Source organism: Tachypleus tridentatus, chromosome 6 (genome assembly GCF_004210375.1).
Source record: "Tachypleus tridentatus isolate NWPU-2018 chromosome 6, ASM421037v1, whole genome shotgun sequence".
Lineage (NCBI taxonomy): Eukaryota > Metazoa > Arthropoda > Merostomata > Xiphosura > Limulidae > Tachypleus > Tachypleus tridentatus.
In genome coordinates this window covers 166,553,039-166,570,585 of record NC_134830.1, presented here as the reverse complement: position 1 = coordinate 166,570,585, position 17,547 = coordinate 166,553,039, and the positions used below count along the sequence as shown (strand labels likewise).

At 30.9% G+C, this 17,547-nt stretch overlaps 1 protein-coding gene across 6 annotated transcripts in view; it reads right to left on the bottom strand.

The window, feature by feature from the left end:
- Nucleotides 1–17,547, bottom strand: part of LOC143254379 (uncharacterized) — a 69,992-nt gene that overhangs the window by 12,191 nt on the left and 40,254 nt on the right. For all 6 annotated transcript variants that reach the window (XM_076509465.1, XM_076509467.1, XM_076509468.1 and 3 more), the window contains 8 exons: nucleotides 14,341–14,462; nucleotides 12,579–12,660; nucleotides 9,022–9,154; nucleotides 8,707–8,810; nucleotides 6,050–6,132; nucleotides 5,414–5,592; nucleotides 3,934–4,540; nucleotides 2,172–2,389 (listed from right to left, as the gene is read on the bottom strand). In XM_076509465.1, coding sequence (XP_076365580.1) covers nucleotides 2,172–2,389; nucleotides 3,934–4,540; nucleotides 5,414–5,592; nucleotides 6,050–6,132; nucleotides 8,707–8,810; nucleotides 9,022–9,154; nucleotides 12,579–12,660; nucleotides 14,341–14,462 — 1,528 coding nt within the window. The remainder of the gene's footprint in view (nucleotides 1–2,171; nucleotides 2,390–3,933; nucleotides 4,541–5,413; nucleotides 5,593–6,049; nucleotides 6,133–8,706; nucleotides 8,811–9,021; nucleotides 9,155–12,578; nucleotides 12,661–14,340; nucleotides 14,463–17,547) is intronic.

Genomic DNA, 17,547 nt, shown 5'->3' with positions numbered 1-17,547 from the left:
ATGGGGAGAGGGAATGGTTTTTATATACAAAATACAAGTTGAAGTTTATTCAAAATGAAGATACCAAAGTTAACAGCAATCAGGATGAATCTGTCAGAGTTCTTGTTAGTAGTTATAATGGGTAAAGGCTTTTAGTTTGAATTTGTTACCATTTGATAAACTGATGAAGTGAATAAAAAAACTACAGTGAGACAGAGAATTCAATAAGGTTATAGTTGTTTATGATTTTAATTTCATGCATATGGACCAGTAAATGTTAGAATCAAATCATGATGGTCATAAGTTTCCAGAAACAATTAAGGATGGTTTTCTTCTAAGATTACATTTTAGAGTCACTTTTAACTTCAAGAAAGTTTAAGAAAGTACTAAACAACACTGAAAGCTCAACAAAGAGTTAGAAATCCTGCAGGGTATAACACTGTTTTAGAGTTACTGTTAACTTGATATATGATTCTCGTTATGCACAAGTTCATAACTGATATTCAAATACACTCATTGCAATTTGTCTAAGGTCATTACAATTCTACCATTTGTTGCATTGTAAGTACTTGCCAATATACTTTTGGGGTGAAACGTTCCCCCACTCCAACTGAATTTTGCAGAAATTTATAACCCATCACATTCACAACCACAACAACAGCATGCTAAGCATTTTGAAGATATAGGTATTCCACATAACTGGTATTGCAATTTTTCAACTGCTTTTGAAACAGTCACCAGCAATTTCAATCTATTGGGCTGAAGCAGTTAGTTGACCACTGAAACTAAACATAAGCTAAATCATTGTCTTGTTACTAAATAATATTATTCATAAAATAAAACCATTTAATTTGTTTCTTTAGTGGGTAATTTATTTCTGTCCACTACAAGTTTACCCAATTCACAGACAGAGGCAGTGTTACAAATTTTTAAATATGCAAGATGGACAAATACTTTATACAAAAACAACAACAAAAGGTAGCTACAATAAAAAAAAAACAGGTTGGTTTACAAAGGGTGTAAAAATAAAATTAAACAATAGCATTGTAAGCATAAGTGTAAACTGATGGGTTTTATTTGCTTTGAATTTTGCACAAAGCTACACGAGGGCTATCTGCATTAGCCATCCTTAATTTTGCAATGCAAGACTAGAGGGAAGGTAGCTAGTAATCACCACTCACTGCCAACTCTTGGGCTACTCTTACCAACAAATAGTGGGATTGACCATCATATTATAATGCCCACATGGCTGAAAGGGCAAGCATGTTTGGTGTGACGAGAATTTGAACTATATTTAAGTTGGTTTAGGGGTAATAGGCAAAATGGCCTTTAGTGTGCTGTGTTCTTATAGCAAAGCTTCATCTGCTGAGTCCACCGAGGGATTTAACCCCTGATTTTAGTGTTGTAAATCCGTAGACTTACCGCTGTACTAATGGGGAACACGGCCTTTAGTTGTCTCTATTTTTAATGTTTTCAAGTAAATTGTTTCTCATACCGTAGGTCACTAGAAAAGTTAGATATTTATCAATAATACAGAAGATAGAGAGGAATTTTCTGTATAGTAAACATTGCCTACAACTACACTGTCTAAATTGTTTTCAATTTCTATCTTAAAAAAATCAAAACATGTAAAAAAACAAAACAAATATTCTATACTGAGAATAAAATTTTAATTTTATTACTTTAAGTATTTATGAGTAGCTAAAGCCATAACTTAACATATAAGTAAGATCAATCAATGTAAGGTGCTGAGCTAAATACGTTCTTACTAGAAAACTCACAATAGTTGTAATATTCACATGACATTTAATCACTTTTACCACAAATAAGCATTTGAGACTTTTTTTTTTTAATTGTATGGTGTTATCTTGAATATTTTATGAAACCTTAAGAGGAAATAAGTACCAGAAAGATTTGGAAAATGCCCTTCATTTTATAATCTTGAAAAAGACCACGGGTTCTAGTGTAACCTGCTGCTATCAATCTATGACAATGTGTAAAATGATAATTTCAAAACTTCCTACAACACCAATTTTTATTCACACAAATGTAGAACTTATATCAGTATATCATATAGCAAACTTGTTGCACAAACTTTATTTGGAAACATCTAAAATAACCTTGACAATGTCTCGGGGTTTTACCTATTCAATGTAACAATCAAGTAATGAAATACATAAGGATGTCCTTACTACTTTGTGATCCTCTTCTAATTTTATCAAACTCCTGACCAAATATATGATCCTCAGTCAACTGGTTAAAAGATGAACCATCATCAAATGGGTTCCAGGTATGTGGAGCTGGCTGATGGTTTCCAGATGTTGTCATTTGAGCCCTATGGGTTACTTCACTTTTGCATTTTGATGTGTCGAATGGAGCCAGAAACTTGGATGTTTCGTAGGCAAAGTTTCTGTACAATAAAATGCGTCTTTAACTCTTTCCAGACCAGAGATGTGTCATTAATACTCAACCAAACTGTAGGTAAGTTAGTATATAGGTTCAAAAAACTTGCTTTATTGGATTTAGTATTTTTATCACTTTCTAGGTTGCGAGATTTCAGGACAATTTTTGGAAGATAATATTAGAAATTTAATATTTTTATTAACAATCACAAATTTTCAGCACATATATCCAGTCAGCTTCAACTTATTTGATATTCCTTGGCATGTTTGTTTCGATACTTACTCATACTGACTATAGTAAACATTTCAAGCTATAAACCATAAAAAATCAAAGATTTATCAGTGACTTAACATTTTATCCCACCAAACAACTTTTTTTAAATCTTGACCAGACTAGGTATTGTGATTTTTTCTAACCATCTTCTAGGTTGAGAAAGCTTTACATCTAATAAATACAGTAATACAATACAATAATGTTTCTAAATATTTTTTCTAAATAAGTTATTTTACTTGTGCATGTTGTTTGAAAATATAAAATATTCAATAACTACACATCCAAGTCAAGAATATTTTGCTGTCACTCACCATAATGACTAAACCTAACTGAGCTCACCTGATGTCACAGAAGAAAACCTTTTAACTTCAAAACACAAATTAACGTGAAAGCATTTTCAGAAATGAAAATAACATCTAAGAAAACAATTTTTAAAAAATCCCAAATGCGTGGCTTATTCCTAATCTTTTAATGTTTTCCATTAAATATTCTACTCAATTGTATATAAGTGCTAGTTATATTTATTTTCATAACCAAGCTTCATCAGTAATTGTTCAGGTCACATACTGTAACGTGATAAAAAAACTGCAACAGAAAGTTAATACACCACTAACAAAGAAAGGAAATTGTACAAGAAACTGGATGTGAAGAGTTATATTTTCAAGAGATGATGCTTTCTAAGCAAATAAAACCTATTATTTTGTACAAACAAAAAAGTGTTCAAAAATTGGTAAGTGTATATTTGACAAGTGAATTTTCTTGAAGTTGTGCAAAAAAAAAAAAAGAAAGTTTCGTCAAGTTTTAAAATTTTCTTTACAAATTACACTAAATGTTACAAACTGACAAAACATAGATTTACGTTAATTTTACTTAAAAATTCTTAAAAGTATTAGCATTTTATTTTTATTGAAATTTAATTTGTAGGTGTGCACTTGACACTTAAAACATGATCACAAGTCATGACAAGGTTTAATAGCAAGACTAGTGTAAAACTGAAAATGACGCTGGCATTACGGATACATGACTAGGAGTAATCAGAGAAAATATCTGTCAAAAATTAGAGTACTAACATTCCTTATATGGACACTTTTCTGGCTTATAACAAAGTATAAAAATCACAGATATAGTACTACAAACTGTATTTTGAAGGAATATTACTTACTTCTCAAAAATTAATGTGTCCCAAACATTCTTTACCCAAAAATTCTTTAGCATGATATAGAAAGTATTATGGTCACAGATATTAGACTGATAACTCTTCGTTTAGTAAATACTTACTTGTCAAAAGCTGATGTGTCACTAACATTCCTTCTGTGGGAACTTCTCTGACTTGGTGTAGGAGAAGGTGTTGGAGTGACTGAAATAAGTGATTGAGAGCTGCAATCAGACTCATTTTTTACTTCTGTTTCTTCGGCAATATTTTTCTGGGAGAGTGTGTGAGGTGCTGGAATAGAGGGTATTTGAAAACCAGAACTTATTTCATTGTTTTCACTGGTTGTTGGTTTGGAAGCTTCTTGGTATCCTGTAGATGGGAAAAATGCTTCAAGAGATGATGTTTTATTTCTATCAGATTGTTTTGTTCCTGTTGAAAACGAGTGACTTGGAGTCACAGCTGAAGAGCTTGGTGCTGAAGTAGATGATGACAAAGATGGAGGAACAAGTACACTATGAGTCACAGGTGTAGGGCTGGGCAATGTTCTTGGCACATCTGACAAAACAGGTTCAGAAGGTATCACGCAAGTGTGTGGACAAGAAGGTGCAGCTTCTTGAGATGTTAGCTGGGATATAGGGATAACTTGTTGTGGTAAGGAACTGGGGGATATATGTGATTGGGCTTGGGACGATCCACGTATAGGTTGTAAGATGCCTTGGGTTGCACAAATTTCTACAAAAGCAACAGTTATTTAATAATGTATCATATCAGTAAAATCCTAAAATTGTGTACTTTAGAACTGTGAAAAGATATCCTACAGGTGACTGAAGGCACCTTATCACTTATTGGTTGAGGAAGGTCTTTCCAACCAAAATATTATACACAACAAAACAGAATTACCTCACTATTAGTGATAAAGTTGAATGCATGCATGAAGTAAATGAATAAATCACAAATGTAATAAATTAACAGATACAACAAGTATGTAAGTGTCAAAATTATTTCTACTTCAAAAATTATAACTATATTTATTCCTTACAAACTTTATTAACACATTTCCAAGTACAACTTATGTAAATGTCCAATATCAGTTTGAATCACATTATAAGAGACCATCATCATGTTAAAATATTTTAAAGTAAGAGTAGTTTGGGAGATGTAGCCTTACGGATAGTGCAATACAGTTTCAAATTCTGTTAGATTAATTATGCATTTTCTAATTTTCTAAAAGTACATAGTATTAATACTGCTATAATACTTCATTTTAAGCAATTATGACCATTCGAAATATATCAAGTTAAAAACAGACACATCTTTGGAGTTGAATTAAAATCTGTTCCTCATACATAGCTATCAATGCCTGATATAAAACAATCAAGTTGTAACTTTGATTCCATAACAAAAGTAATACGTTTTCAAAATGCTCTCCATAACCTTTATTTTTTCTTAAAATGGGATAATTCTTTCTGTGGTACTTAACTGAGACATAACAAATGCAATGATCCTTTCTGTGGTACTTAATTGAGACATAACTACCAATGGAATAATCCTTTTTGTGGTACTTAACTTTTTGTAAAGTGGTCAAAGTGATTGGACAAACTTTACCTTGACTGGGTGTTTTGACAGGGAGATCTTGAGAACTGTTTGATGCTGGGCGGAAAGGAGAAGCAAGATTATTCTGTGTTAATATAGGGAGGTTTCTGACTATAGGAGGTGCCTGAGATCCTTTGGGTCGCTGCCTTGGTACTACTGAAGTTTTCTCCACAAAAGGGCCAGCAACGTTTCTAGAATAAAAAAAAACATTGAAAATAACTAAAACAGGCTACAATAATTGTAATTCAGTTTTCCAGTCAGTTATTCACATTGATGTGACAGACAAACACACAAAACCAGTCACAATGATGCACTATCTCGCACATAATTAAGTTAACACCAAGTTTATGGATGGTTTTAGTGTTAAAAATAGCTTAATAAACACATCAACTATATTAAAATGTTAATATACTGCAACTTATGGAAATTTTATAAAATATACCTAAATAGGTTTAGTAAATTGTATACTATCAACCTGTAGACTATTCTACTTTGTGGCTTTAGCTGTTGCTTAAATTACAAAACAATATTTTGTAATGCACTTTATTTAGTAACTGCTTTATTAGATATTTAAGTCTTCTAACATCTGTGATTCACTAACAACACAAGAGTTAATACATTAATATTTATTAGCTTGTATCTAATCACCTCTGTGGTTTAGTAACTGCTTTTCTAGCTTCACTTTCTAACTGTGGAATTGGAAGGTGTTCAAAACTGGGTAGTGGAGAGTTCTGGAAAAAATAAAGAGCAACTCATTATGTATCCCTTGCATAAAAAAACAAAAACAAACCTCCCTAACACACAAGAAATGGAAAAAAAATATATATGAAGTGACATGAAAATTAAGGAAATTTCTTTAACCAGATAATCTTAATGTAGCTTATTAAATTAACTTTACCATTATGGAAAGAAATCAGAGCACAATCTGTACAGAAATATAAATTATACCTTTCATAATTAATGTTTAATTAAGACACAACATGCTGTTTTGCATGAAAGTGAGATATATATATTGAGAACACCCACCCACAACAAAAGTAATTAAAATGTAAATTTAGAAATTTGTTATATTACGTAAGGTTAGATTAGGTAAAATAATGCAAAATTATAATTCTTCACACAGTAAAGCAGCTGTAGTTTTATATAACAATTAGCAAAAGGGTAATTTATATTTATTCACATTCTTTTATAGGGGTTGGTACAAGATTGGTCAAATTGACCCAAGTTCACAGGGTTAATCAAGAGAAAATAACAGATAAAATACAGTAAAACCTGTCTAAGCTGGAAACTGCATAGGGCAGAAACCTGTACAAGCCAGAAATATCAAAAGTTTGCAGCATTATCTTGAGATTTTTATAAAAGGCCCTCTATATCGCAGAACCTGTGTAATGCGGACGGAAAAACTATTTCACCTACTTCATCTATCACAAGTAGGATTAGAACACGAGTAAGATGGGAAAAACGTTTTTGATTAAATATTAATTTCTTATTTAATTAATAATTTCTTTAAATATTAATAAATTCTTGTTTAATTAATAAATTGTTTAAATATTAATAAATTCTCAGACATTTTGTAAGAGTAAGTATTGGTTAAATATATTATGCTCTTTTTTCTGTTGTCATTATTCCAGAGGTCACTATTCAAAAGAACAACTGACTGTACTTCTGGTCGCATTTACTGATGGAAAACGAGAGAAACCATGGGTAATATGTAAAAATGAAAATCCACGCTGTTTCAAAAATTTCAGGAAGAATCAACTTCCTGTGGAATGGAAAGCAAATAATAAAGCGTGGATGACAAGTGCTATATTCCAGGAATTTTTGAACAAATTAAACAAATGAATGAAACAAGAAATTAGAAATATTCTATTTTTCTGAGATAATGCAACTTGTCACCCAATAGTTAAACTTTCAAATGTTCACTTAGTCCTTCTACCTCCATGTACAACATCAGTTCTACAGCCACTAGATAATGGAATTATACAGTGTATAAAACTTAAATACAGAAAATTGATGCTTCAGCATGTTATTGCAAACATTGGACGACTGTAAGAGAGCATCTGAAATGACCATAAAAATTGATGTATTAGATGTAACTGCATTTTTAAGTCATTCAATCAAATGCGTAAAAAATGAATGCGTAATAAAGTACTTTCAAAAATGTGGATTTATTCTTGATAGTGTTAGAGGCTGTGCAGAAGTTGTTTGTTATGATGATTCTAGTGAAATCCAAACTCTGAGAAGATTGATGCAAATGATTCTGCAAATGCAGAAAGTTTTGTGAACGTTGACAAGAATGTTTTAACAGAAACTGATAAAATTGATTTAAAACCACAAACAGAATCACAAGATGATAATAGTGTGAGAGATTCAGAAGATGAACAAAAAAGAAAAGGTAGTGAGAAAATAGAAGTTCCTACTTTATTGCAAGTGTTAAGTTATATTAACACTATCAAATTGTGTGCAAAAATGAAGGGGGAAAATGAACTTCATGAAAAGGCCATAGAATTGGTGTTCTCTTTTAACCGCATGAGAAAGCCTATTAAAAAAATTGAAATAGTTAAAATTGGACACTTTCTTCAAATAAATTTGATTAAGATTTTGTGTACTTATGTATATTTTAAATGTCTATTTTTGTTCTTATTCTAATAAATATAGCATAAACAGTATAACCTTATTCACAAACATCTTACTTCCTTTTAGTCAAGCAAGTAGAACGTTCGCTCAAAAATTATATGTATTTAAGAAAATGCACGTTCACTGTCTAAGCCAGAAATTTTACTTGGTCCCATGTGATTCTGCCTCAGACAGGTTTTACTGCATAAAATAACATTTGATATTTATTTTACAGGTTACAGAAAGTGGAGGATTTTCATATGAAGAAGTTTTTGTTTATTCTTAACATGAAGATCACCTTGCACTTGGAGCTATCAATCAGCACTGTGACTTCCTATATTTACAGACAAATATTTAGTGAGAATACTTAAAAAATTATTTATAGTGTACAAAATAGTCAATGTTTAACAAATAAATTTCATCAAAAAGTGCTTGCATCTGAAAAGTAATTTTGTACATAATTTAATCAAAACATATGTAAAATTAATTTCATGAAAATAGCCTGAATTATAAAATTACTCTTACTGAATAATGCTACATTTAACGTACTAAAAATAACGTAATGTTAAAGTTGTAAATCCTGAATTAGACCATAACTGTGAAAGCAATTATAAATCAGTTCCTCCAAAGCCACCTGACAATTAACAAGTTTTTTTTGTTTTCTTCCCATGAGTTTTATAAGAACTTACGTGAAGGTTTTGGACTGGACTGTCTCTTCCAACCATCTTAAATGCCAGATGGGACACCTGAAAGATATCTGGCCTCTTATCAGGATCTGGTTCAAGCATATATCCTGTCAAAACACAAGGAGGAAGTGTAATCCAGGAAGTACAAGTAAAACTTATACAATTTCCTGAATGTGTAGAAAAAATAACTACCAGACAATTCCTGTACAGCAAACAACAACAAAGTAACAGCATAAAATAATTAATGTACATTAAGTCTAATGTTGAAAACCATAACAAAAGGGATGTTGATTTAAACGACAAAATTTTAATACTTACTTATTAAACAGTGAAGTTTTTTTGAATATCGAGAATTGTCAGGAATTGTGAAATTCCCACTCTGTATTGCAAGGGCACTTTCCGCAAATGGCAGAGAGAAAAAACAAAGTTTATATAATAAGCATCCAGCAGCCTAGAAGAAAAATAACAAGAGTTATTTTGTTATTATCAATGAAAAACAAGTATTTCAGTAAAGAGATGTACGAGGAAAATAAGTTTTAGCTAATACAAGAACATAAAAAATTGATATGTTTATTATAAACATACAACAGGGATTTTCGTATTATTTACTAAATCCAGCATATGATATCTTGTACTTAAAATTTAGTACCAGCTGTAAGAGAATAAAAGTTCTTTCAAATATGATAATGTCTGATCTTGAATATATTGTGAATTAAGTTTATTCAATTTCTGTAAATCTGTTAACTAGACTTGCACTGTACAAGATATATCTTTGAAACAAAAAACATGATAAAGTTTTAATTTAAGATGTTTAGAATCAAAGCTTTGTATAGTGTTAACCATCCAAGTAAAATATTCAGGGTATGAGTCAAGTATCTAAAATTTTGCACTGCAACTGAGAACAAACTGTAGAAATTGAACTCAAATTTCAATGGCCAGGAAGGAAATAATTACAAAAAAATTCAAATTTATTCAATGAAACAAATCAAAACTGTTTAATATGAAAACATAAGATCAAACATTAAAAAAGAAATCATTTTTTCTCTGATTTCATGCAAGTTAAATATAACAGTAGTACTTACTCCAAATAGTAACATAAAAAAATGAAGTAATTTGATATCTTGCATTTTAAACTAAATATTCCTTCAGACATCTATCATAACCAGCACAACATTGTGTAAAATAGAACTAAAGACTTGCACTTCATGCTTTAATACCAAAACAAAGGTAAGTTGAAACTTCACACAAAGTTCTGAATTTTGCTATCAAGAAATCATATTTTCAATCCCACAATAGATGTAGCAATGGAATCAAAATTTTCCACTTAAAATGTTAACTTGTTCAGTTCCTACCATGAAGTGTTGGTTCCATAAATATCCCTTGCTGTTTAAACAAGTATATTAGATATTGTTAAGTTGGTAATAATAACATATTTTTTTAAAGATGTTGAACATTTGGGCTTGTTTTTGGAATATCTCAATAATAATTACATTAATATCAAATTTACAACTGAATATCAACAAAACCAGCTTTCACTTTTATCATTCAAAAAATTATCAGTTTGAATGCAAAGTGTTTCAAAAAAAACCTTCTCAGGCTAGAATTTTAATTTTCACAGTTTTGTACCAGTTTCAGCTATGAAAAGCCTAGTGAATATATAAATTCATCAACTGCACAAAGAAGCAGAAACTATGTTTCTGCATCAGAGAAATTGAAAATATCAATAATTTCTCAATTAAAAGTGTCTTTTCAACGTATATTTAAAAAAAATATTCACAGTTACAGTAACATTCCTAAGCAACCTCATCATAATGTTACTTAGGAGGAAAACACTTTAATATTACCATATACAAGTAAACAAGCAAGTTTAATTAATAACAAATTACTTCATTTGTACTGTTACATTTACTCAAGATCACCTGAGATGTACCTCAAATACCAGTGTAGTATTTTTTTTTTTTTTCAGGTTTAAGGCCCATAGTTTATATTTAAAACTTTAAACGTTCATTATGAGTATCTTAACATGATACTTAGGTTATATGATATCCACAACTTGGTAGCTTTAAACCTACATATCATATATATTTAATGATATAAAATATTACTACCATTTTATAGCATTAACTCCCTTGGTAGGAGTAAGTCAAAGCTTCCTGGCTTTTTAGTTACATCTGAAATTTAATTACACTACTTTATTATCATGCTATATGAATAAACTTGGCATGGACACATAGTTAATAAATCATATTTTTTATACAAGTTTTTAATTTTATAAAGAAATCCTCAATCAGAAAAATGTTACATTTGCTCTAGGTTTTAATTCTTCTGAACTATCTACCACTCCTGTGAGAAGTATGAAACTCAGTGTAATTTCTCATTAAAATATACTATCAATCAAATCGCAATTTCCATAGCCTTCAATGTTATTTGTCTACCGAACCATGACCTAGAAAATCAGACTCACTTGCCACACCTACCTCTCACATCCTGTCTTTTTTTTTTTCTAGAGATTACATAAATGATACTTGAGATTTCTCAGATGAAGTAAAGTATTTTAATCTCAACATGAGAATCACTTATCAGTGGATGCAGTCAACACTTTGACTTCACATATTTATGGAGAAACGTTTAGTGGCAATATTTCATTAACATTTCTGATTTTTTGTCTAAGAAAAACACTATGACCACTGAAAGCTTGTGATGTTCCTTAAAGTTACACAAAACATATTAGAACTTATAGTATGGAAACTATACACATCAGTTTAGGGTCACAAACTTGGCCAAGCCTGTAATGAGAGTTAAATGCCATGTATTACACAAAGATTACGAGTAATATAAAGTTACTGTAAGAACAAATAACGTTGAAAGGTTGTCAAATAGTTTCTCTTAATGAACAGACTTCAAATGAATATAAATGTGCAAATTAGTGAAGTTCATTTGTTATTATTCTTGTATTATTGATAAAATTATATGAAACTTGATGGCAGATGCATTTAAGGTTTCTCATAGCAATACTACTGGTTTTTTGGTAATTAAAAATTTTGTAACAATATAAAGCTAACTTCTTATCATGTCTTTCTTTGCTGGCAAATGGTGGAAACTTCAGCACTGGATAGATGGTTTCCTATCCTGTTTACTCATATAGGGTTACTTGTATACTATTTTTAACAACAGTAAGAATATCAGTGAAATAGAAACTTGATGTTTCATGAACAAACTTAACATTAAAACTTCATATTCACAACAGTTATGGAACTGATAAACAGTGCACTTTATGACCACCAGATGAAGAAAGCAATTTAAAAACAGCATAAGACATAACCTCAGCTTCATGAAGTGTAATTAATTCAGTACAATCAACTTGCTGGTCAATATTCTGTGACCTAATAGATTACACAGTAACTGATTTTTTAAAGCATCATTCTTTGCAACATTTTTAAAATCAGATTCCACAAAATATATCACAATAGAAAACAAAACAATAGACAAGCAGTTCAGTGTCTTAAAATTAAGTTTCAAATGAATATAACAAGATTACAAATTATTTTCTTAACAACTATGGTCAACAGTCAAAATAAACTAAAGCACTGACTTCGTAAACACAAAGTAGGCCATAAAAATCTTATTCCTACAACCAAAAACAAATTTAGCTGTGGTTTCGAATACACAAAGTAGGCCTTGAATAACTTATTCCTACAACCAAAAACAACTGTTGCTGTGGCTTGGAAAGCACAAAGTATGTCTTAAATAACTTATTACCCATGCCCTAGTGATTGTTCATTATTCATGTGGAGGTTTAAAACTTGCATATTGTACAAACAATGTCAGCATTTTCAGCTATTTATATGATGATAAACAGGATAGAAGTTACTCACCCAAATGTCAGCTTTGGTTGTTATAAGTTTTCCACTATACAAATCTACCATTTCAGGTGCTCTGTATGATAAGGTTGTATATCTGTAAAACACACAATAAACACTTAATGATACAATGTTGCATGAAATTCTCTATGTCACTCAAGCATATATCCTTTGAATTTACCTTATACTTTTACCTCATCATAAGCAGTTCATCTGTCCAAGAACTGTAAGTAAACAAGTACACTTTATAATAGTTATTGATAAAATTATAAAATAATATTATGATATCAAATTGGAATTTATTTGGTTAATTCCTACTATGAAATCAAACATTTAGAAATCTTTAATTCGTGACATCATTTCATATCAACTTAAAACTTTGGATGCAGGGACAAAAACGACAAATGAATCATTTGGTTCATCCTCATTTTCTTCTGCACTCCAGGTAATTTTGGAACACTAAATATTCTTTTTTTTTGTAATGGTTTGAATGATCAGTAAACATTGGAACTTTTGCCAATTTTAACTTCAGGGAATAAAATGCAAAACAGTTAATTATATAATGATTATTTCAATAAATATTGAGGCAAAACTTGTATAAACCAGTTTCCACTATGGCAGGCTACTACTTAGCACTTATAAACTGAGTCTTTCAAAATGCAGATGTTAAATATCTGTTCATGCATCCAGATTAGTAAAAAACCAAAATTTTGTTGTATTTTCTAAACAAAACCTATGAACTGCATGTATGTACAGACGTCTTACTGTGTGATAGAACTTAACTAAAAGACACTTTTTAAGTCATTTTAATAGCCAGTTTGGGCCTGAAACAGTTAATAAAGTTCCAGTCATGTTTTGTTCTGCTCTTCAGTTAGATTATGGTCTTTTGTTGTTCAAAATTGCAAGCACAATGTTAAAATACTTAAAAAAACAATACTTTGAAAAAATTCTTGACTAATTTCTTGTGCATCTGGAATTCCCCAGTTTGATGATTTAGCCTCCCAATGTATAACTAACTTTAGAATCTGTGACATTTAACACATTTATAATGTTTTTATACACACCAAAGAAGCAATCAATTATTGAAACAAATTTTGTCACATAACTGTCTCCCCAACTTTTATCAGATCAAGTCTATCTCTGTCAAACTTGCACTTCACCTATATTATTTCACATAAAACATGTACGCTCAATGAAAGATGAATGCCTATTTTTTTTGTTTTTCTAAACAAATGGGTAAAAAGCACACTCCCATAATTGGGAGGAGAAAATATTTAAAGTTTACTTCCATGTTTGTCCTTCTTGATTGTCCACTACTACGCTTTTAAAATGTTCATGCATTTCTGGGGTATTCAATCAGCTTCGTAAAGCATTTTGTGAATCAGACAGCTAAAAAGAATCTCACGTACCAATTTTGGTTTAGCGTAAACATCACAGCAGACATGGCAATCTCAGATTCAGCATCTCTTCCAAATTTATCTCAAGGGATTTGAATAAATGGAGTGGATATTTGTGAAGGAAAGCACTTTACGATAGAAGACTTTTATATCTAAGATGCAATGACATGTAAACATGAAACATTTTTAATACATACTACGTGTTTCGGCAAACTGTAGGAAGGACAGACAACTGAAACGTAGTATGTGTTATAAATGTTTTATTACACTTACAAAACATTGTGTTTTATACACACACAAGAATTGATTAGATGACCATTTTGACAACATTCTATGAGGATTAGATGCAGTACAGTCTTACTTCAGTAATAAAACCTTACTTTGCTATCTCTTCTTCAACAACATTAACTCCTTGACTTTGTGGGTTGAGAACCTTGGCTGTAGCACTTCCAAAATCACACAAAACATAGTGTCCACTATCACTAATCAGAATATTTTCAACCTGTTACAAAAACGTTAAATGAACAAAACAAATTACACCTTTTCCTGCACTTGTTGTTATAGAATGAAAATTAAAGGTTCGAGAACCTGAAAATTTTAAAATAATATCAGATTAAGTCCAACCAGCTAACTTTAACACAACATAAAATAATAACCAAAAACACCAATATTTGTAGCTCGACTCTTAACTGAATTCAAGAGCAGAGAACAGCAACAATAAAGGAATGAAATAAACTTATTGCACATGTGCACATACACAAAAAGATCAAAACAAATTAATTCATTTTAATTTTTTTTTACCTCAGAGTAACACAAGTATAAACAGTGACATATGTGAAAAAAGAGACACTCAAAATTAGCTTTCAAACCAAAAACAGCTGAGCATAAAAATACTCCACATAAAACAATAAATTTGAAGTGAAATTAGTACATCTCAAAACAATCTCAAGCATGTCACAAATTGTTCTTAACCAAATTACCTGCCAGTGTATATTTGAAGAAAGCTTACATAACCTGTTTTGTTTTCAATAAGCACCCAACTGTTTATCCCTCATTTACGAGGAATGGTCTTGTACTTTTTTATTTTCAGTTTTTCCTTCAAAGGTTTCATACCATTGTGTAGTCACATTTATATCAAGGTTTTAGACATCACCAAATATTGGAACAACGGAATTTATATTTTCTTCCTGTGTATAATGAATCAGAATTTGGAGACTGTCTGTTAGGTTGCTGAGCAATATCACTGATGTGAAATTATTGTGTTATCTATTTGAAAGGATCCTGTGACATGTAAGGGGGGCAACTTACTAAACAAACATATGCCACCTGATACTCAGTACATTTTCAGACTAGGAAGACATACGATACCCATAGTATTCGTGTGCGTTTGCTTATAACAGTCACATCAGGCTCTCTGCTGTGTCCACCAAGGGGAATCAAACCCCTGATTTTAATATTGTAAATCCACAGATTTACTGGTGTACCTGTGGAGTACCCATAGTATTTGTTAGTCACAAACATGCTTTTGCACCAACTGGTTCCCATTTCATTTTGCATTTTGCTGGATTGCCATGCCTTACATGCTCAGCACAGTTGTTAGTTTCACCTACAGTGAATGGTAAAATATCATCTTAGAAAAAAAAAAAAGTTTGAAACAGCTTACAACATTCATTTCCACAACTTGATCATAACTCAAGCTAAAAGTTGAACCAAAATCTGTATCATCAAAACCAAACATCATGTGTTGCAGGAAGTCACACTGTCATTTTGGGCCTAATTGATTCATGCTTGGATGAAGAAGTTTCATACAATTACTCAGCCTAGAAGGCCGCCACACCCCTTCCTCTAATGATTCAGCTTCCTTGATCTCCTAGCTATAACCATTCAGTTGACATCATCAAAACTGCCATCTGAAGAGGATGTTGTCTTGTAACTATGGCTGCTTCAAGTTGAATGACTGGAAACATGCACAGCTCCACCATCAGAATTTCCATCATTGAAACTGTCACTAACAGCAAAACAATCACTTTCAGACAAAATAAACATATTTCAAGGACCTACCTTATTGTCAACATCAATAATGCTATTTTCTGGTTCAGCCAACCAATCATTTGAGTCCTCTGCAGAGCTAATATTCATCATTATCACCATCATCAAAAAGTGCATAAAATACAGTATAAATATTCATATAACATTTTGTTGTTGGCATGTCTATCATCTGACTGAAGGATACACAAGAATCTCAACATTCCCATAAGCGTATATAGAGAACTCAAATATTGGTGCAGTAATTTGCAATACTACTGTCTTGCCATCTATTTTCAGCAAAGCAAACTATGCTCTTTCAAACTTGGCAAAAACTATAAACAAATCAATTTGATCTCCACTGTGAAGAGCCTGGAAGGGGTTAACTACATTTGGATCATAACAGGAATCTTTAGATATTAATATGGAACAAGAAAGTTGAAATAATAAATTTTAACTTTTTATAATAATAATAATAATACAATTTATTTATAAAACATTAAATTACTCTGTATTTTTATTATACAAAAAGGCTATTCCCATAATTGATTAGAAGAGAATAGACACCAGCTGAGTTCTTAGTGGGTTATGAATTTCAAACCTTTAAAGTTATAGATGTACAAGTAAAAATGTTTAAATAAGATAAATCAGTACAAATTTACTTAGACAAATTGTTAACTAACAACTGCATATGAAAGAAAAATGAAAATGCTTCCTCACACAAATAATAAAGAGACATGCACTTGTTTTAAAACAACATGTTCAAAACAAGTCTAACGTATGTAAAAAATCTCATTACAGTATTGACTACTCCACTTGTATCCAGAACTTCATATAATTGTCTATTTTTCATCAAAGTCCAAAAAGATGGGTTCAGTAACTTTACAACACCCTTTGACAAAACAATTTATTCTTCTTGTAGAGAAATATTGGTCAGTTTTCTATACATATGTATTACCCAACTGAGGCCTAGAACTTTCTATGATCTATAAGGTGTTATGCTGTAACAATTTCATTGAAAGCAATGAGGAAAAATAAAATAGTTTGAGTAACATGACATCAATTCATAACTTAACTACACAACAAAAAACTTGTAAAACAGTTACATAAGCGAACCTGTGGTAACCTATTGCTTCTAAAAATACTAAATTTAACACTCACACATTATAATTATCTTGATCAAAACTCTAATTTAAGACTAATGTTAGGCCTATACTTTAACACTAAGTTAATTCCTTAGGGATTTGAAAATTTGAAGAGTGTATAATAACAGTATTTAAATCACATTATGCTTAACATATCAACTGCTGATGAAGCATTTCACTCAATGCAAAGCTCAATAAGCTGGATGGAACACAAATAGCAACCAAAGCACTATCTACACAAGTCATTTGTTATGTCATTTGTTATAACAGTTGTCAAGGTGTGAACATCTTTGTGCTTCTCTTGTGTGATTATAATTACACTTATCAAATTACACTACATCAGTAGACTAAAACCAAACTGTCACTCTGACTCTCCTGCCTTCACTATCTTCAAATCTAAATGAACAACTGAATTAT